Source organism: Callospermophilus lateralis, chromosome 15, assembly GCF_048772815.1.
Source record: "Callospermophilus lateralis isolate mCalLat2 chromosome 15, mCalLat2.hap1, whole genome shotgun sequence".
Lineage (NCBI taxonomy): Eukaryota > Metazoa > Chordata > Mammalia > Rodentia > Sciuridae > Callospermophilus > Callospermophilus lateralis.
Genome location: NC_135319.1, coordinates 83,053,370 through 83,075,470, shown reverse-complemented (window position 1 = coordinate 83,075,470; position 22,101 = coordinate 83,053,370). Strand labels below are relative to the sequence as shown.

At 56.1% G+C, this 22,101-nt stretch overlaps 1 protein-coding gene across 1 annotated transcript in view; it reads right to left on the bottom strand.

Annotated features, from left to right (window-relative positions):
• The window catches only part of Grk5 (G protein-coupled receptor kinase 5), a 195,845-nt gene that overhangs the window by 108,680 nt on the left and 65,064 nt on the right, over positions 1-22,101 (bottom strand). Inside the window, exon 2 of the mRNA XM_076834183.1 lies at positions 2,771-2,866. Within this exon, the coding sequence (XP_076690298.1) occupies positions 2,771-2,866 (96 nt within the window). The remainder of the gene's footprint in view (positions 1-2,770; positions 2,867-22,101) is intronic.

Below are 22,101 nucleotides of genomic sequence, written 5' to 3'. Positions count from 1 at the left end.
AGAGCTCAGACGGAGATCGAGAAGAAAGTCTGGAAGTGCGCGTCCTGCTGCTGGTGCGAGGTGAAACGGCAGCTCTGGAGTGGCCCTGTGCTCAGCTGCCCCTTCCAGGACCTCTGGCTGCAGAAAACTGGCCGGGTCTTTTTGGTGGGCGGCGGGGTGGGGGTACTACCCACATTTTTGGTTTTGAGTTTCTCTGATTCCCAGGTAGGGGCAAAGGGAATAAGAAAGAAAACCCAAGAAGCTCAGAGTCCCCAGCCAGTCTGCCTTCTTTCCACCTCAGGAGTCTTCTTATGTCTGTTTTACACACAATGTCCAGGGTTTCAACTGCCCTTAGCAAGAAGGATAGGGGACAATGTATCCACTCCCTCTTGTCTGGAACCAGAAGCCCTTTAGTTTATATTTTTGTTTTATATTTTTTATTATTATTATTATTATTATTTCAGTTGTAGATGAACACAATATCTTTATTTTATTTATTTATTTTTATGTGGTGCTGAGGATCGAACCCAGTGCCTCATACTTGCTAGGCAAGTGCTCTACCGCTGAGCCACACCCCCAGCCCTTGTTTTATATTTTTAAGACACATGTGAAATAAATATAGTAGAACATTAGGATTTCTTTAATCTGGATGGCAGATTCAAGATGCCCCCTTACTCTCAGTACTCTCCCATCCGAAGCCCTTCCTGAGCCGAGCTCGCTCACTCCTCTTCTTCTCTCCTTCACTCGTTTTCAGGCTGACGTCTCTCACACCCCTTTTGTAAGCCAAGTGCCAACCACACGGCCATGAACTTCAAAGATCCAGCCCCTTCCTGAACAGCCACTCACACTGTGGGACGGACAGATGTGAGACAGTAGCCCAGGGAGGTGGTCTAGCAGGAGCAGCCTGGGGGCTCTGGGCGACTCTGGCCATGGCTAGTTTTCCTTCAGGGCCAGGGGGACTTCTCTGAGGAAGTGGCCTTCAGAGCCTGTTCCGCCCTCGTGACAGCTACCTGCAGACACCACCCAGGCAGATGACTTCCAAGGGTGGACTTGGCAGGCCAGGCCTCTCCCAGGTGGGCTTGGCCTCGCCCCGTTGCCCTGCCTCTCGTAATCCCCCCTTTGGGGAGCCTTTCTCCATGTTAAGCTCTCTCCTCGGGATGGTCAACACATGGGATGGTCTCAGGGCAACCCTTGGTCCGAAGGAGGAATGCAAGATGCCCCCGGGGCCCATAGCGAATGGGGAGTGAAGTGACATCTTTTCATCAGAAGAAAGCTGGGTTCTGCCTCCAGAAGAGGCACCTGGCAGCCAGCAGGCTCACCCAGGAGGAAGGTGACCGAAAAGACTCGGGCCACCCACAGGAGGGCCTTTCTGCCCTCAGGGGTGTGTGGTGACCAAGACAGCTGAGGTCCCCACCCCAGCCCACCTCTGGGCCCAGTCTCTCCAGGCCTAAATCAGAATGACAAAGAATGACATGATCTCTAGGGGGGTAATGGCCAGTCACCAGAGGCGCTCTCCCCATGACTCTCTGAAGGCCACTTGTGAGTCCTGGGTAGTCCTGGATGGTAGTCTACCTGGCCACTTGTGAGTCCTACCCTGAGCCCTGCCAGCCTCAGGAGAGCAGCCCCTCCTCTCTCCCGCTGGGCCCGTTGATTCTCAAGCGTGAACATGGGTGTTCAAGGCCACAACTCAAAAGGGGTCAAGCAGGGCGGCAGCTGCTGGGAACTGCAGAAAGAACCCTGGAGAACTGAGAAGAGCAAGTCATGGTCTCATCTGGTCCCCTCTACTGTGTTCACAGTCGTTATGTCACCTACAGCTAGGGAGACAAAGCCCAATGGACTAGTATCCTGTCACGGGACCAGGAGAGAGGACAGGATTTGAGCCCAAGTCTGCTGGATCCAGAGCTGCAATTCCTGAGGCCAGCTCCACTCTTGGCTCCAAGGACCATGGAGATTCTGACCTCACGGAGGGGTTAAGGACGGCAGGTGCGTCTCGGGGAGCTCCCCATCCTCCACATCTACATTGCTTCCCCGCTCACATCTGCCTTTGTGGGTGCAGCCGGCATCTTTTCATCTCATAGATGCCAATCAAGTGAGCCCCTCCCCTACACTGGACACTGTAGGCTATCCAGTCCCCGGTGGGCCTGAGTATTGTAAAACATGTGTACATGTACGTGACCTCTGACAGTCACAAGCAGTTGAGGGGCCTTCCTGTAGCAAGGGGGGTGCCCACCCCAGGGCACATGGGGAGGAGGGCCAGGTCCGACCAGAACAAAAGACCAGCCCCCTCATGCCCACCCATAGGAGCCCTCACCCAGTCACCCTGGCCTCTTGTCTACAGCCATGTCCTCAGCGGGGGCACGTGGTGTGTTGGCTGTGCCAGTCCCCATAGGAGATGAGCTCCTGCCCTCGTTGGAGGTGGCTACGTGGTGCTGAAGAGAGAAGGCAGGGCTGTGTCGGTGGGCAGCAGCTCCGTGGTGGGCATCACCATCTCCAGCAAGAGAGGAGGAGAGCCCAGAGCCAGGGCTGTTCCCCGAGGGCAGGGTGCACAGGCTCCAGGGAGGAAGAGAAGAAAAGCTCCATGTGGGGCTCAGAGCCAGGTGGCCCCCCCACTGCCCTCCCCTGAGCTGTGCACCTTGGGCCAGTGACAGAGCCACTCTGCACCTCGGTCTCCCCATCTGAGTAAAGTAACAAAGACGTCGGCTTCAAGGGCCTCCCTGGACAGACCACATTGCGTTACCGGAGTCGCCTCTGGCTCACTGCACAGTGGCCTGGAGGGGGTCAGTGGGCTTACCTATGGTCCTCCGGAGATCTTCACACTGGCTGATGTGAGGGAACTTCAGGATTTCCTTCCACTTCTTGCTTTTCCCTTTGCGCTTTCCTCCGCCCCCTGCAGAGGTGGGAGAAAGATGGTGGGCAGATGTTTGTGCTGTCCCAGGTCCAGCCCCTGCGTCCCACCCACTGAACCAGTTTCCTGGGCTGGGAGGCGGTGGGGGCTCTAGGTCCAGCCAGTGACCCCATCCCCACCCCAAGCTCAAGATGCCCATGCTTCTTCCAGACCAGAGTGGAGTCTGTGTTTCCTCGTGGTCCCACGGGGGCCCTCCCACCACAGCAGAGAGCCCCCCCACTTCCCCATCACACCAGCATCCTGTCTCTGCTCTTCCTATGGCTTCTCCCAGCCCTTCATTCCCTGGGGGCCTGGTAACTGGCAGGGGCCAGGCCTGTTACATCCTACCTCTCCTTGTGGCCTGGGCGCTCTTCATGGAACAAGGCCATCAGTCAGTGGACTGCAGCCACCTCACTGCCCTCATTTCTCCCTCCTGTTTCCTGCAGAGTCTCCTTCCTCAACTGGGCCAGATGTGGGGACCAAGAGTTCGATTTCCACGTGTCCTGAGTACCTCCTCCCTCAACCTCCCAAACCCAGAGCTTCTGAGGAGTATTTCTCAAGACTAGAAGGAAGGACTCCTGAAAGGTCCTGTCCTCCCTCCTTCCACCACAGTGTGCAGATATAACAAACACGTATGTGTAATGAAACAGTGTCATGAACAGGCATGTGTAGGGGCACACGGAGGTGGATGAGTTGCATACTGGGTTCCCACCACCCCTGCCACTCCTCCCAACCAGGGCACAGGGGACACCCATCAGGGAAGCACACAGCAATGGGTGCCATCTCTGCGCCTCTGGACCTAGGACCTGGAGGTACCTCTGGCATGTGGCCAGGGGTCCCTAGGAACCCAAATGCTGCTGCCAACCCCATCCCCACAGTGGCCCTCAGTTACCATTTGCCAGTGACTGTGCCAGAGCTCATGTGGTCCTTTGAGTACCCAGTATCTCAGGATTTTCAGGGCCCTTTACTCCTTCAGGGTCCCAGGAAGAACGCTAGCTCCCTGCTCTGGGTGGGTGATGGCCTTTCCACTCACTGGAAGGGTGAGGCCCTCCCAGGAAGGGTCTGGCCAGGACAGGGCCCCTTCCCCTGGCTCTGCCTTGCTCAGGCCCTGTGACCTCCCAGCTGTTTATGCACACCTGGGCATGCAGCCCGCCCCCTCTGAGCCCTCTGTGAACTAGAGACAGGAGGCCTTCCTTGTGACTCTGACAGGAGAAGGAGATAGTAAGCATTCAGAGGCAGGCACAGAGCAGGGCTGGGGTCGCTACCCGTCATCCCCACTGCCCTGGAGAGCCAAGGCTAAGGCCTGTTCAGCATGTGCTGGTGGCCACGGAGTGGGCAAAGCCGCTGACGAGGCAGGGGACACAGGACCATGTCTCCATTCTGCTCATCCTGCCTCTCCTGGCCAGGCCCAGTTTCCTCTCCCTGGGTCCCTATAGATGGCAAAGGCCTCAAACTTCAAAGGACAGAACAGTATGTATTGGGCACCTGCCATGGCCAGCCATCACTTGAAAAGACCTCGTGGTTCCTAAGAACGGCTGAGGGTGAAACCACGGGCCCATGTCACAGGTGAAGACACAGGTGTGTATCCCACTCCATGCTCATTCCCCGCCCCCGCCCCCGCACCCTGCACACGTGCACACGCACACACACATACACACACACACACACACACACACACACACACACGAGAGCACTTGGGCTGGCCCTGCCTGGACTGGGTCCATGCCCCATCTCCCTGCACTCTTCACCCTCACTCTGTGTGGTGGGAAGGACTCTACTCCCCCTTGACAGATGAGGAACCTGAGACAGCGGGAAGAGAGAAGCAAGGTGGCAGAGCTGTCAGGACCCCAGCTGAGGGGACTCCTGGACCTGGGATCTGGCCCTTGCTGTCTGGTCTATACACTTCCCTCCTGGGTGCGCTAAAAGCAAGAGGAATTCTCAGAGGATCCAAGAGAGCCGGTGTCAGACTTCAGACGCCACCCAGCGTGTGATGATGGGGCAGGAGCCCGAGGCCCATGCCGGCAGGCGCCCAGGAACACTGCCAAGCAGACCAGAGCCCCGCAGGGTTCGCTCAGCCCGACCCACATGTGGCTTGTTTGTTTGCCTGCTGCTCAATGAGCCAGTTGCCAACAGCTAAACACCAGCAAGTTTCACACACAAACCCAGCTTTTGGACTCCTCACCCACAACCAGGCTTCCCACATTCGAGAACCAGCTGGAGCTGGGCAGCAGCTGCCCCATGGACAGGACACGTGGCCTCCAGATGAGCTGTCCTCAACAGCTGGGGTCCTCTTCAGGTGGCCCGCCTGGCCTCTATAGAGGGTCACATGTACACTCCCAGGGAAGGGGCACCTTCTCTAGAAACCAGCCTGAACCATAGTAGGTGAGCGAAGTCAGGTCTGTCCCAGCAAAAAATCACAGGCTACGAAGCCCAAAAGGGCCATTGGATCTCATCTGGTCACATCTCTCCCGTTCCCTGTTCCCACACCACGGATTCCCAGTCCTGGCTAGGACAAGGCACCTGGGTGTGGGTGATAGAATACACATAACATAAAATTTACCATTTTAGCTATTTTTAGACATACAATTAAGGCGCTTTAAGAATTTTCTCAGCATCCCGAAAAAAAAATGTGTACCCATTAAACAATTCCCCATTCTCCCTCGTCCCAGCGCCCCCTAGCCTCGGTTCTATTTTCTGTCTCCATTACTTGGGTCACCTCACATACAAGGAATCACACAAGACGTGTCCTCAGTGCCTGGCTGGCCTTGCGGAGCACCAGGTCTCCCAAGTTCGCCCAGGCTGCCGCAGGATCTCCGCTTTCTAGGGCAAAATCCTATAGGTGGTATGGATACATGCTTTATTTATCCACTCATCTGAAGGATTGAAGGACATTGGAGCTGGTTCTACTCTAAGGTTCTGCTGACCACTGCTGCTCCATAGATATTTGCATATGAGCAAATATATGTCTGAGTTCCTGCTTTCAATTCTCGGAGATGAGTGGCTAGGTCCTATAGAAAGCCAATGTTTAACTTCTTGAGGATTCCAGGATCTACTCTTTGTGTGTGTGTGTTACTGAGGATCCAACCTACGGCCTTGCATGCACTAGGCAAACGCTCCACCGCTGAGCCACAATTCCAGCCCTCCACGATTCACTTTTGACAACCAGATTTCTAGGTTGCAGCCCAACTCTCTGATTGGACCCCAGGAAGGTGACTTCTTATAAGGCTCCCAGGTGTTTCTTAGGCAGCCAAATTTACTCACACTTACATGTGCACAGTTTTTATAGACTGTTTTTTTCATTAAATCAAGAAAATTAACATAGATTCATTAGTTCATTCAACCAATGTTGAGTAACTCCCAAGTGACAGGCAGGTGGACAGGTGGGTACCTGGACAGGGCTACATTGAGCAGCAAAGACAGACGTCAACACTTTATTCCAGTGGTCACCATGCCCCTCGAGGCTGCCCCACTCCCACCCAGTGAACATCTGGTAATGTCTGGGGACATTTTCAATTATCACAGCTAGCCTGAAGGGACCCTACTGGCATCTAGGAGTCACAGCCCAAAAATGTGGTTAAGCGTTGTACCATGCCCAAGACAGACCCCTAGGACTCTGAATGATCAGCTCCAAAATGCCAACGGTAGTGCTGTGGGGAAATGCTCCTTTAGTTTGACCAACACTTAGGGAAAGAACGGGGGTTGGAGATTTGCTAGTCACGGGGCAGCCATGGTCGGGGGGTAGAGGTGGCAGGAAAGGCGAGGCCCAGAGGATGATGCTGAGGTGGTGTCAGGGAAGGAGGGCAGGCCCCACACAGTCTGGTGGTCTATGTGATATGGAAATTAAAGAAATGCAGCATTTCTTAGACACGCAATCAGGGGACAGTTGGTCCTGTTAATAAGACATCATCCCTTCCTCCTCACTTCCGCCCTGGTAAGCAGATCCTACTCCTGAGTCCATCTTACAGAAGGAGAAATAGAATCCCAGGAAAGCAAGAACCCCTCCTCCAAGCACTCAGGCCATCTGTGACCATCTGAACCAGGCTCAGGTATCCTTTTTCTCACACTAGTGCTCTTTCCAGTGGCCACAAGTGAGCAACGCACCAGAGAGGGAAAGCTGAGGAGTCTCCACACATATGTGGGCAGGAGCGTCCCTCTTGCCCTCACATCAGTGGTTCTGTGTGCCTCCCACCTGGGAGTGGCAGCCTCCTCCCAGAACTTGTTAGAAATGCACATTCCACCCAGACAACTCCAGGAGGGCAGGCAACTTGGGTTTCAATGAGCCCCAAGGTGGTTCTGATGCACACTGGTGTAAGAACTGCCCTAAATCCAGAGAAAGTCCCAAACTTCACTTAGCTCAAACCCAAAAACAGGCTGCTCTTTCTGGGAACTTCTCCCTCTGACTTCTCTCTGCCTCCCCACTTCTAAAAAAGATCTGCAGAAGCACACAGGAGCTTGGTCACATTGACTAAAAATTTTCCCCCTGGCTCCCAAATTTGGTGGTCCTGGGCTCTGATTCTGACAGGTCTCAGGCCGCTGTGTCTTGCCCGACACAAGCTGAGCATTTGCACAGCAAGACACTCACGAGTATTGAAGCCCCGCCTACTGGGGGGACCCTTTCCACCGAGCTCTTCAAGAGTCTTCTCCAGAATCCTGGTTCTAGAGCACCAAGGAGCAAATCTGATTGGCTGGCCCATCTTTCCTCTCCAGGCAATGTGTCATGGGCCGATCTAGAGTCTGCTACCTTCCCATCAGTTCTGTGCTTATAGATGGAGAAGAAGGGTGACACAGCAGGACCAAGCAAGTGGCAGATCACGCTGAGCTTTCAGGCCTGACTGCAAAGTTCAGGGTTGGGGCACCATCCCTAGAGGCAGCTCTAGTGAGAGAAACCACCACCTCATCTCCGAACAGCATGGCCACTGCTGGCTAATCAAAGGCACAGAGAGGGACGTGATCTACAGAGACCCCGAGGCTGTCTGGTACAGCCCTCCCGAGAGTGAAGCTACTGCAAGGGACCAGATTTGTCAGAACCTCTCATTAAGTGGTGAAGCAGGTCTTCAGAATAGCACATAATGGCCGCCAGCCAATGTGTCCAGGACAGCAGGAGGAACTTTCTCGAGGCACTCGGATCCCAGTCTGGGAGGGTCTTGGGTGTCCTGGTGATGGTGTGGCAAGGATCCCTCCTCTGCGTTCCCAGCCACAGAAGGCCAGTGACAGCTGCTCGGCCCACCGCTGGAAGGCAGCATGACAGGTGACAGTGCGTCCGTGCCATCTGGGGACTGCAGAACCTGCCGACACTCTCACGCCTCAGCTTCCCCCGGGGCCTGCGACAGGGTGGGCTGCCAGAAAGTACCACTGGGGCAGCCGTGGGTGTCCTTGGGATCAGATGTGGCCGGACAAAGCAGAGGCGGCTCGGATTTCTTCATGAGGCCAACTGCCCCCGCCTGGCATCTACTGCCCACCCCGACCCCCATGGGTAACTCTTTCCCATCCACCTGGGCTCTGCCATCTTCGCCACCACCTTCCTGCTGAGGCTGTTGATGGGGAGGCTGGCTTCTCATGGATTCCGCCTCTTTTAATCTGGTCTCAAATATAGTGAGATTCCAATTACAGGGCCCGATGGGGACCAGGACAAAAGTGACCCACTCCTTTGCAGAAGTGACATGACTCCAGCAAGTGCACTCAGGGGACTCGGCCTCCAGGGGACTTTCTCAACCCAATACACGTGGCCACCAGTGTGAAAGGGAGACAGGCCCAGGGCAGTTATGAGAACGCCCTACACCTCGGCCGCAGTCTCCTCAGCTGGGTCCTGGGGGGACCCAGGTTGGGGCGGATGACACGGGAGCCACGGGGTGGGTGAGGCCTGTTCTGGTTCTGTAGCTCCCCTTCTGAAAGCCCCCACAGGGGGCTGCGTCCCTGCCTCCATACACTCACCTGGTCAAGGCAAGTCCAGCTCCACCCTCCCCGCCCACGGGCCGTGCTGCTCCTGTGCCCGAGCGGGAAGGTCAAGCTCTGGCGGCAGGTGGAGACTGCTCCCCATCCACAGGTTGATAAGTTTGGGGAAACTTAGCAGCAGGGGTTGCCAAGGCACCATGGCCCAGAGCCTGCTGAGAGGGCACTGTGCCACAGACGCCGGTGGCCTGAGTCTACTGTCCTTGGGGTAGGGACCACCAGGAGCTTACAGGAGCCATGACCTTGGTGTCTGCAGGAGTGTCCAGGGCCTTCCTAGCAGCAGAGGAGCCCAGGGTGGGCAGGAGGGGAAGAGGGGACATCTGGGCATACAGAGCCTCTCCCTTTCCACGGCCCAACCCACTGCCAACTTTACCACAGGGTGGGACTGTCCCTTTTTATGCAAGAGCATCAGTTCAAAGACTCGGGAATGGACCCCGAGTCACGCAGGATGAAGTCATGCAGGCTCGGTTCAAACTGCTGACACTCTGACGTGGGCACAGTTAGGCCCGGGAGTAACCTGCCAAAATTCAATAAGGTGGAGAGGAGGAGGCAGCAGCAGGGGGCAGGGACTGGAGAATTTTCCAGACCCTATCAGCCTGCCTGGCTGCTTAGCCAGGGGCTTCCACGTGTGAGAGGATGCCACAGAGGAGGAGGACAAAAGTCATGGTGGACAAAGGGGAGCAAGAGCCCCGGCCCTCCCCAGGCCTCCTGGCAGCTCAGCTCTGCAGGTCTGGACATGGGGAGGAGAGACACAGCTCTGACCCCAGAAATTTCCAAGGCACTGCAGTTTTTCAGCTGGAAGACCCAAAACCTCCCATCCAGAGTGAGGGAGGCGTAGGGTGCAGCCCAGGGCATGGGGCCTGTGGTGTGTGGGCAGGTTCTAGCACCTCCAGGCCCCACCTCCTAGCCACGCCACAGATGGGGTTTCCAGGGCAGAAAAACCTCAGCCACAACCAGAGGATCCCACAACCTCAAATTAGGAAAACCAAAGCCAACACCAGGCCTGCTAACTGGTCACCATGGGGACAGGGAGAACGGCCCCTCCCCAGCACACCACGGAGAGGTTGGGACAGTCCTGCCCAGGAAACCCTTACTCTGAAGACAGTACTGACATTGGGCCACTTCCCATCAAAGCTGCCTCTCTGAGTGACAAAGACAGGTCATGCTGTTGACCAGGGACTCTCACACCCATGGCCCCACAGTCTCTCAACTGCAACATAAAATGCATGTCACTGCATTGTTGTGTGCCACATGCTAGTTGTGTGCCTTTAGTTAAGTCACCCAGTGTGTTCTCCTGCAAATGAAGATGGTGTTGCTACCCACTATGCATTGCTGTGTGGAGGATTAGCACCACGTATGCAGAGTACCTCACATAGCAGAGGTGCCACTATAGTCGTCACCACCACCCCCATCTGCATCACAACCATCATCACCACTATACACTAGTGTAACACCTCCATCATCCTCACTGCCTCCATCACCACCACCTCCATCATTACCACCACCATCACTAACACCATCATCATCACCACCATCACCGTCACCACCATCACCAACACCATCATCATCACCACCACCATCATCACCATCATCACTAACACCATCATCATCACCACCACAATCATCATCTCCGTCATCACCAACACCATCATCCTCACCGTCATCACCAACACCACTACCACCACCACCATCATCATCCTTCCTACCACCATCACCACCACCTCCATCATTACCTCCATCATCACCAACACCACCAACACCATCATGATTACCACCATTATCATCCCCACCACCATCACCATCATCAGGCTTTGTGAGTGACTGAACTGACAGCTCAGAGCTAGCACGGGACAAATGGTAGGGCTCAAGTCCAGGTCTTGTGACTCCACATTTAGCCCTACCTCTACCCTTCTACACCCCACCTCACAACCTCCACACCACAGGAAGCCATGCAGGGCTGCCCGATCTGCCCTGCGACCACTCTGCGACCACTCTGCACTCACCTCCCACTCCAGCCCTCTTCCCCCATCTCCAGCCTCCCTTCCCCCACATCAAGTGCAGCCCCCTCCCACCTGAGGACTTTGCTGGGGCTCAGGAGTCAGCAAACCTTTTCTGTATAGGGTTACACAGGACTCTGAGCCCCACAGACAACCCATAAACAAGTGGGCGTGGCTGCATTTCAATAAAAGTTAATTAGAATTAATTAGAATGCAGACTTGCTGAGGGCAGGCACCTGCTGTGACTTGGCCCTAGTGACTGCTCCATGGCTCCTCCATGGGTGCATGAACAAGCAGATGAGCAGGCAGGACAGAGGGACTTAGAGGCCAGCCAGCCACACGGCACACCCGGGTCCTACCTGGGCCTCTGGTTCTCCTTTCTGAAAATGGGACACTTCACCTTCCCAGCAAAGGTGGGGCACACACAGCCTCTCCAGCCCGACCCCTGTGTGTGTCTCCTCATCTCACTGGGTCCCTCATCCTGACCCTGGACCAAGGACCCCTTCTCCTGGGGCAGTGTAGAAAGAGCAGAGCCCTTGCCAGATGGGCAGGATAGGACTTCTGACTCCTTTAAGAGCTGAGTGACCACGGGCCACATCCCCAACCTCTCTGAGCCGCAGTTTCCTAACTGGTATGAGACAAATGCCCGGCATTGCAGACAGTCAGGAGGTGCACTCAGGCCTGCTGCGTGTCAGGTATGGTGGATGCTGACCCCCTCCCCTTGCAAACCCTGCTACAAGGACCTCCCCAAAGTGTCTTTTCAAGGAAAGTAACTTTTAAACATATTCTTGGGTTTATGATGCTTTTGCCCATACCAACTTTCAGAGTTGAGAAAATCTGCCCACAAGAATGAATAATTCACTGCAAAAGTAATCCCCTCCCCTCAGCAGAGCCCAAACTCAGTCAGTTGTGTCTTCGTTAAGTTTCCTCTGGTTAAAGAAGAAGAGCAGGGCTGGGCTGGGCTCATGGTGGAGCACCTGCCTGGTATGTGTGAGGCACTGGGTTCGATTCTCAGCACCACAGATAAATAAACAAAATAAAGGCCCATCGACAAGGTTTTTTTTTTTTTTGTTTTGTTTTTTAGTTGGACACAATAGTTTTATTTTATTTATTTTTATGTGGTGCTGAGGATCGAACCCAGGGCCTCGAATGTGCTAGGTTAGCACTCTACCACTGAGCCACACCCCAGCCCAGTCCATCAACATCTTAAAAAAAAAAAAAAGAAGAAGAAGAAGAAGAGCAAAGGGGGTAAAGGAGAGGAGCTGTCCCCTGAGAAATGGCCCTGGCAGTTGTGGATTGGCCCCTGTAGGCCAACTGTGGCTATTTTGTTAGAGAAATAAACAGGATTATTTGCTCGGGAAAAATGCCCCAATTTTTCATAGGATAGTCACAAAAATATTTGCATTTCCCTGTGAGTAATAATTGCTTCAGTTTTCCCCAGAATTTTTGTATTACCCACTTAAAGACGCTGAACAAACTGTAGAAATCCTTCCCAGGTCGCTGGGTATGGTGGTTCAGGCCTGTAATCCCAGCTGCTTGGGAGGCTAAAGCAGGAGGATCATGAGTTTGAGACCAGCCTCAGCAATTCAGGCAGACCCTGAGACAAGGGGACTCAAGCCTTCCTTTCACTCCCAAGGACCAAGGCCTGGAGAGTGGTGCTCTGCTGGAGACTTACAGCAGGCTCTAGGCTGGGCCAGGCTCTCTGTGACTTTTGCCCTCTGCACTCACCCTCCTCCTTCCTCTCCAGGGCACAGTAAGCAGAGCAGGCAGCGGGGGATGACAAGAGTTTCCTCTGAATGCTTCTTGGGTTGTAAATCGGCCAAGGAGAGCTCTATTTGAAAGACCAGGTTTTTACCCCAGGAATTCAAGATCAAATGTGCACACAGAAAGGCTCGCCAGCCACCAGGAACCCAGGTGGTGGAACGTGACCGTATGAGTTTCTTGCTGCTGCAGTAACAAATTGCCACAAATCAAGTGGCTTCAAACAACATGGATTTATCATCCAACAATTCTGGGAGACAGAAGGTTGAAACCAGATTCACTGGGCTTAAATTAAGGTATTGGTGGGCCTGGCTCCTTTCAGGGGACCCCAGGAGAGTCCATTTCCTGGCCTTTTCTACCCTTTAGAGGCACCTGAAATCCTTGACTCAAGGCCTCTCCTCCATCTTCAAAGCCAGCAGTCTCTGATCAGGCCTCTCGAGCTGCATCACCCTGATCACCTTCTCTGTAGTCAAATCTCCTCTGCCTCCCTCTGAGAAAGACCCTGGACACCTGGATAATCCAGAACAATGTTCCCATCTCAAGAGCATTAACTTGATCACATCTAAAGAGTCCTTTATACCAGGTAGGTCTCATATTCACAAGTTGCAGGAACACATGTCACCTTGAGGAAGGTGACATATGAAAGTCTACCATGGTGGATATGAGGACTGCAAATGCTCCAGAGTCAGACTGGGTTCAAATTCCATCTCGGTCATGTACTAGCTGTGTGACTCTGGGCAAGTTACTCAAACTCTCTGGGCTTCAACTGGATCCTTTATAACTGCCAAGACACACAGGAGTCAATAAGCGGAGGCATGAAAATCATTTAGCACAGTTAAGAACACTCAAAGAATAAGGACTATTATCCCTGCTCTCTCCAGCGGACTTGGAACAATCGGACAGCCAAGCTCAGAGGAACCTTGGTGAGCACCAGCCACACTCAGTGAACAGCTGGAGACAGAGGTGCAGAGAGGATCTGGGAGTCTTGCAGGTCACAGAGCAGTTCTCAGGCAACCTCCCCCACTCCCCAGTGCCCTCTAACCACCTCCTGTCATAACCAGTCTAAAGGAGGGTCCGGCATGGCCCCCAGCACCCTGCACCCAGTAGATGCTGAAGGGCACAGTAGCCAGTGAGTTGGGGGGGGGAGTGCTCCCCAGCATCACATCAGCAGGAAGCACCTGCAGGCGCAGCGACAGCCAGATTCTCACACCACAGTTCCCACCCCACCGCCAGGCTCAGGGGCCAGATCAGACACAACAAGTCTTCCCCCAGGAGATGACTGCAAGGCCCATCCTGGCTGGGGACACCCAGACCCATGTTCAGGGCCAAGAGAAGGTGCTCTGGACTGCAAATGTCAGCCAGGCCCCTGGCTGCCTGCCCTTGCTGGGTGACCTTCCCACATCAAAAGAGCAAGGCCTGGACCTGCCCGGTGACTCTCAATCTGAAACCCATGTTCCAGGGTCCAGTAGCCCCGTCCCTACCTCAGAGAGCACCAGAGGAGCCTCCCAGGGACTCACAGGCTGAAGCACCGGCCAAGCTGGGTGGTGGCGTTCTTGGGCGCACACAGTTCAGGCTGAACAGACCTGTGCAGAGGCGTCCATGATTGGCGAGTGGGAAACAGTGCCTGGCCTCACAGCCAGCCTGTTAGAGGCAGATTCCCCCCCCCAAAAGGAGAGAGCAGTCGTATGGTCCTTGGCAGCACGTCAATCAGACCCTTCAGCTTCTACCCGACTCACCCATGGGCCCTCCCCAGCGTTGACCCCCATGGCCCACAGTCCCACAGGTGACACCAGGACACCAGGGAGGACCTGCAGAGGTGCCCTACAGCCCCTCCTTGGCCCCAGGGGAAGATGGGGGCAGGCCTGGAACCAGAGGCAGTGGTGGGCTGGCCTCCAGGCCAGAGCAGGCCTCACCTGCCTCCTCCCGGGAAGGTCCTTTTCTGCCTTGGGCCTTCGTACACGCCACTCCCGCTGCCAGATACGGGTTTCCAGAATCATTTTGTAAAATTGAAACATTTCAAGTTTACAGAAACAGAATAAAAATGCTAAAAACGTGCATCCGCTGGTCTTGTCCAGGGGCAGTGCTGTCTGCGCCCGACAAAGGCTCCTTATGCAAGTGGCACTCGGCGCTGCCTCAGGTCACCCGGCCCTGTCCTCAGGTCTTGGGTCTCAGTGTACTCCCTGAACCGCCCCCATCCATCCAAAGCCAATGTCCCCATGTTTCTCTCCTACCAAACGCCAATCTTTTGCTTTGAAAAGCAGGTTCAATTTGTCAGGAGACACTTATTCATGACTTTATTGGGCACCCATCCAAGAGGACAGGGACGGGTCCGTCCTGCTGCCCAGTGACGCGCCAGTGCTGTTTGACAGGCAGCAGGCTCCGCACGAGTCTGTGAATGAGCTTGAGTGTCAGTGGACAGCAGCATCGCCCAGGCCCGGGCCATGCTGACCCCTGCTCTGGCAGGGAGGGAAGGCGGCAGGGGAGGAGCCTGGGTTCCCACAGCTCCAGCCCTGGGAGCTGGACCTCAGAGGCTCCAGGCCAGGCCCTCGGTGCCCAGCACGGATGGGCTCTGGAGAGCTCCTCCTGGGCTTTCTAGGGCTCCCACAGCCAGGCTCTGGCCCGTCAACCACACAGGCCTGGGGAGCCCGCTGCCCACAGCCACACTCTGCTGTGAGAAGCAGCCGCCCTGGGAAGTCACAGCAATGGGCCAGGCACCAGGGGACCAGCCCCCCACCCCCCACTGGCCACATTTGGGGTCAGGCAATGCCTTCACTTGTGGCCTCCTGCCTCAGAACTGCTGGGCTCCCACTCCGGACAGACCCTCCAAGCACCCAGGCAGTCCCAGGTTCAAGTCCGGGCCCCCTCTCCTTTGCCACCATGTGGACTCTGGGGAGCTGCTTCCTGTCCCAGTTGGCTTCTGCTCTGTGGAACGTGCTGATGCCCAGACCCACATGAAGAGGGGAGGACACATGGAGCCGCTCAGCACCCAGTCCTCAGCGCCTCCCACGGCCAAGGACTGGCAAGGGCTCCAAGGAGCTTCCTGCCCTTCACCCTGAGGAACCTACGCAGGGTCCCCATAGGCACACTCACACTCACACTCACACACACACACTCACACTCACACACACTCTCTTACACCCGCGCACTCCGTCACACATGTGCACTCAGACACATAGCCAGGCTCCTTCTGACCCAGGGCTGCTGAAGGACACCCAAGTGCCACCCACCACCGCAGAGAAGCCGGGAAGCCACAGGACAGGTGGGTGGCCAGCAGTTCCAGCAGGCCGACTGGGAGGAAGCCTCCTCTGAGCCTTCTGTTCCTGGGACATGTTTGTTTCCTGGGTCTCAGTGACTTGGCTCTTTAAATCTCACCCTTCTCCAGTGCGGCGCTATAGCTAGCTGTCCTCTGAATCCCAAGAGCAGGGCTCAGAGGCTCAGTTGGAGGCCTACATCCTGTCCCCATAAGGGCACAGGTAGTCCCCTGGCAGGCCAGGACACCTGGTGTGAGGTTTGGGAAGTGTGGCACTCCATATCGTCCTGTGTCACACTGTCACTCAGCCTCCCGCTAAAGATCCACTAGCACAGAAACCCCCTAGAATGATGCTCATCCCGGGCCCAAGGGAGTCCTCGGAGTTGTCCAAACCTCACGAGGGAGCTTTGCTCCCAGCCCCTGCCAGGAACAGAGGGCGCAGGAGGAGGTGTGCACCTGGGCCAGGTGAGTGCGGCCCCCCACCCTGCAAGTAGAAGGCAGGGTGACGGAGCTCCTGACCTGTGGCCCCTGCCAGAGCCAGCCCTGCAGCAAGGCCTCTTGGTGACCCCTACAGAAAGCGGGCCAGCAAGAGAACAGGTTCAGGGGACAGATGGAAGGAAGGAAGGGGAAGGGAGAGGGGAGGAGAGAAGGGCGGGGAAGGAGGGAGGGAGTTGCCCAAGCACTCCCACAAGACAACTGCTCTTTTGACAAATTCTCAGAGGGTCCCCAGGAAGAGCACCTCCAGGGGAACTAGTTGGGGTCAGTTCTTGTGTCCCCTAGACAGACAGGCACAGAGACCACCCTGGGTGGGTGGCTGTGAGGAGAATATGTGGTCCCCTGTGATAGTGCTAGGTGCTGGTTAGGGACTTCAGTCAGAGGCCTGTGGCTGAGCTCAACCACTCCCTAGCTGGGTGACCGTGGGCTGAACACTCTGAGCCTCAATTTCTATATCTACAAAATGGGAACAAGAACTTGAACTCCACCATCGGGGTTGAGAGGTAAACTGAGAGCCAGAGAGCACGGGGTGCCCAGAGGCCCTCATTGTGGCCACGTGGTTGCGGTTGAGGGCAACCACTCAACAACTCCCCACGTTCAGTCCTTCAGTCGGGAGGCCCCATCCCTCAGCCCTGCCCATCAGCCACCAGGAAGCTGCCTCTGGGTCACACCTAGATTCTTACGGAGTCCCTGAAGCCAAACCCTGATGAAGCCCAAGCTCAGACTTCCAACATCCTAGGTTCCAGGTAACACCACACCCTTCCGCCCTCTGGAGCCACAAGGCAGTGAGTCCCCCTCCAGGCAACAATGGAAGCAGCAGGGCCAGCACGGCACTGGCACCTGGCACCAGGCTAAGCTGTGACGGCGGGGCTGGCCGGGCAGGGCCACCTCAGAAAGGGAGATGGGCGATGCCAGGACCCCAACCCTGGACTCTCTGGACTCCTTCTCTCCTCGGCTCCTCCCTGTCTCTGGCTGCTACCCCGACCTGGCCAGGCTCTCTCCCACTGCCCTTCTTGTCCTCTCCCCCCAGCAGCCAGGGAACTCAGACCCACATCCAGTCATGGGATCCTCCCCCTTAATCCTCCAATGACTTCCCCCGGCTTTGAACTTGCAGAGGCTCCCAGATCTGGCCCTGTCGGCCTCCTGCAGTCCAGGTGGACCCTGCAGCCAGGCCCACTCCATGCTCTGCTCTGCCTGTGCCTTCTCTGGGTGGCCCCTTCCTGGCCCTTCTGGTGGGGTCTCAGCTCACAGGCCCCCTTCCCCCGAAACACGCAGAGAGCCTTGTTCCCTCACCTCACCGGCCGCAGCTCCTCCACTCCAGGGTATTCAGCGTTCACCTCCGAAAGTACTTGTTCATACACTTTAAGATGGTTTTCATGAGCAACACGGTCAAGTTCATTTACTGGTTTTACTCACAGTCTGTCACCTATGGCCACTGCCCTGGTCACTGCGGACATGTGCTTAGCCCTCCACAAACACAGTGCCCATCCTTCCACTTGCTATGCAACCTGGGGAGAGTCATAGACCCTCTCTGAGCTTTGAGGACCCCTCTATAAACTACCAAGGATTGAACCCCGTGACCTCTAAGCCACCTTCCCTCGCTGCCTCAAGGGGTGTTGGTCATGGGGCAGGGTAATAAGGGAAGGAGAGAAGGGCAGACACTGTCACCCAGACAACCTCTGCCCCAGCAACAGCACCCACTGCAGCAGTAAGGAGGGCCCCAGGGAACCCCAGACCTCTGTGGAAGGCACCTGCCAGGTTCTGCCCTCTCCTGAGACCTCTGAGCCCTGTGGTCTCTGCTCAAGCACCCGGTCCTGCTTCCTGGACCCATTTGATCCAGTCTGGTTTGAAGCCACCAGGTAGGCCAGCCTGGAGCCTGAGCCCAGGGCAGCAGGTAACAAGAGGGGCACTGAGGGAGAAGCCGCCACTTCCCCAGGCCTCCGACCACACCCTGCACCGGACGCCACCCACGGAGGAAAAGCAACAAAGTGGGCCCCAGACCTCTGGTGCGGGGCAGGGAGCACAGGGCGCCCCCACCAAACCTGACTGCGAGACAGCACCCTGTCTGTGCGCCCCTTCTGCCAGACGCTGTCACCCAGGGAGCAAGGGGGACAAGGGAACAACTCCAGACCAGGACCCATGTGAGAAGTCACACGGGAAGGAACCTCAGCTCAAACATCCTTCTGGGCAAGATGTGCCCCATTGCCCACCACCTGCAAGGAATCGGGTCCCGGAAATGAACAGATGCTTCAAAAATGCCCCTTTCCTACTTTTCTGGCCCTTTCAGAAGAAATCAAGTCTCCTTGGAACGAAGTGAGATTCTGTTCTTACCCCCGGGAGCTGCAGTGGCAAAAACATGTCATTAAGGACGCAGCTCCACACAGAGGGCAGCGGCCCCCAGAGTCCTGGACTTACGACAGGGCTCAGGCTCAGTTGGCAGGAGCCCGAGACCCATGAGCAATGGGGGCCGTGAGCGTGGTGGAGCAGACGCTCAGCAGCTACCTTGGTTAGGGCAGACACACAGCCAGAGGGGCAGAGCAATCCAGGAAGCCCAGGATAGGGTTGGCAAGGGAAGGTGCTCTGTCAATTTCCAGGGCAGAGGAATGAACCCCTCACCACTCCCAGAAAGATTGATCCCTTCCGCAGCTGCTATTGGATGGAGTGTGTGTCAAAGTCACCCCTAAGGTGTGGGTGACACGCTCATCCCATCTAAACTGTCACAACCCTCTCCCAGCCCCTTGGGGCCACACAACTCCAGACGGAATCGTGCCAGGAGATGGGAAGAAAATTCCTGGAGTTAAGAAGATAGTCTTTGGCTGCCAAGGGGAGGCCAGCATCCAGGAGGTAGATGTCCCCTGTGAGGGAGAGAAGGGAGCAGCTGGGCACAGATGGGACAGCGGCTCTGGTAGTTGGAGCTGGGCAGGAGTGGGGTCCACAACCCACAGCACAGGCTGGACGGCAGAGCCCAGGGCACTTGCTGAGGGCCAGGCTGTCACCATTGCCCTCATGTGAGGCTAGAGGACAGGCCAGCAAGATGCTGAGCAGCCTGCTGGGAAAGCCAGCCCGGCCAGCAGTTTTCTAGCGGGGGCCCTACTCAAGAAACAGATAACTCCAGGGCCAGAAAGTGGGAACACTCAGGGAGGCTGGTATCCCTCACCTGCTAGACAGAGGTGACATCTGGACATGCTCATGGAGGGGCAGGAGGTATTCCTATTTTTAAAGAAAAGATTACGTGGACATTAGCTCCTGCTGCAGCACAAGGCACTCATGTGAGTCTGGACAGAACGTTCTAGAACATATTTCATGAAGCCGGAGGAAGGGCTCTCCACGCACACTCCAGTTCTGGGGTGTGGAGATCGGGGAGCCCCCCGGGGCAGTCCCAGCCACCTCATGACCTCGCAGGCGCCTTCGCCTGGCTGCGCCTGGGCTTCCTTCTCTACAAAATGTGAGAAACCAGCCCAGGCCTATGTCTCGGGGTGGCCCGAGCGCCACGTGTGTGGAAGAGATTCAGCTGCAGGGAGGCATGGAGGAAACCTGCGGCCACCAGAGGCCACGCCTCAAAGCCGCAGCAGCGCGGAAAAGTCAGAGCACGCGCTCCGCAGCCACTCCGCAGGGCTCAGGTGGACACCGAGCCCCACCGACCAGAGGAGCTCCCAGGGGCTGCTTCTCGATTAGGGGTCCACAACGTCGCCCCTGATGAAACCCCACCAGCTGGGCATTCACGGTCCCTGCGCCTCTCCACACAGATGGCACCTCAATAAAACAGCCCCAGAAATACTGCCTGGAAGGCCCCTTGGAGCTCAGGTGGATCCATCAGCAGGAGGACAGGGCCTTCGTCACTGCCACACCAAGGGCAGGCGGGACCAGCCAGGACCAGGAGCTTCCAAGCCAGGCAGCTGTCACGGGGGCGACCTCTGCCCTAGGCCACCTACGCGTGGACCCTGTCTCCAGGCTGAGTTCTCCCTCCAATGTCCCCACCCCCACAGCACGCACACTGCCCACCACTTCCTGTACCCGCTCTTGGCCACTCACAGAGACTCACTGGGCTGTACCCATAGGCAAGGCTTACTGCAGCTCAGGTCCAGCCCTGTGGCTGGTCCTTTAGCAGGTGACACACCAGGTTTCAAATAAACCAAATGTCAAATCTGCACCACAACCCCACTTCCTGCACACACTCCATTTTAAGAACATATTTGCCAACTCTTGTCAATGTTGGTGGTTGGGCGGTGCCCAGGCTCACAGGGCGTGCATATCTCCCCTCTCGGTGGCATTTTTCCTCAGGGAGAACAACACTGGTAATTTAAAGAAAGATCCAAACTCCTTTCACTGAGTGCCCGCAGCTGGCTGCCCGACACCGTGTAGCTGGCATCCTATGAGGGTGGGGGCTGCTTCCCCTGCAGGGCACAGCTTGAAGGGGGCCTGTAGCAGGTGACATTTGCACCTAGGCTGGAGTGTGCCAAGGATGGAGGTGTCACTGGGGGTAAGCAGTGTTCCTGGAAATGGGGACAGCAGTGGAAAGGGCCCGTGATTGGAGGGCAAGGCTGACCATGTTAGAGATGGGCACGAGATGAGACAGGGAGCCCAAGAAGGGAGGGCTGGGGCAGGGGTAGTGGGGATAGGTCCCTCAGGCAACAAGGAGGCAAAATTGACCATTTCTGATGACAGAATTTGGAGAAGAGGAAGAAGATGGCCTCCCAGGCCCCTTTGTGGAGATCAGGTAAAGAAGAGGAGCAAATATGGAGAGAACCAACCATAGCTGGCCTACAGGCACACGCCTGCAATCCCAGCTACTAAGGAGGATGAGGCAGGAGTATCACAAGTTCAAGGCCAGCCTAGGCAAATTAGCAGGACCATGTTTCAAAATTTAAAAACGAAGGGCTGGGGTTGTGGCTCAGTTTAGAGCTCTTGCCTGGCATGTGTGAGGCACTGGGTTCGATCCTCAGCATCACATAAATAAGTGAAATAAAGGTACTGTGTTCATCTATAACTAAAAATTCCTTTTAAATGATGATAATAAAGGTCTGGGGATATAGCTTGATGACAGAGCAAGCCTGGGTTCAACCCCAGTACCACACGCACACACAAAATCAAAACACAGTGACAGTGTGGCCTATTGGAAATACCTTGTCTGAGATGCCTGTCCCACAGGCAGAGATGGGGGCCTGGGAGGAAGCAGGACTGGAGGTGGAGGTGGTGATCATGGCTGGGACACAGGGAAGAGCCTTCAAGGGTACAGCCTGGAGGTGGCCTCTGCCCACCAGCCATGGCAGGCAGGAATCCTAGGGGCTCAGCTGCTTCCTGTGAAGCTGGACACTCCCACCCGCTGCCAGCTCCCCAGGGCACTAACACGCCTGTCATGTTCAGCACCTGGTGTGCGTGGCACATAGTAGGAGCTCAGTCACCCTGAAAGAACAAGAGAGTGACCAAGCACACCACACTGCCTGGGAGAGCTATGCCACGGGGCTGCAGGAGACCGGAGAGTGCCCAGCACTGACCACCCGGGCATGCAGCGGGTGCTCACTAACGTCAGCCTCGCACGTCTCCCCCAGAGCCTGCAACCAAGAGAGGAGCAGGGCCAGGCCTGAGCCCAGGGCTGCCAAGATCCAAGGGAAAAAACTCTGCCAGAAAGGCAAGGGCTGCCTCTCCCAGGCCCCGGAGAGAAGCAAATTTCACCAAAGACAGTCTCATGCCAAGTGCAGCTGGGAGGCCGTGGGGCAGAATGAGGAGCTCCCGTGGGCTCAACCCAGGAACACTTCTGGCAGAGCCGCCCTGGAGGATGGAGACAG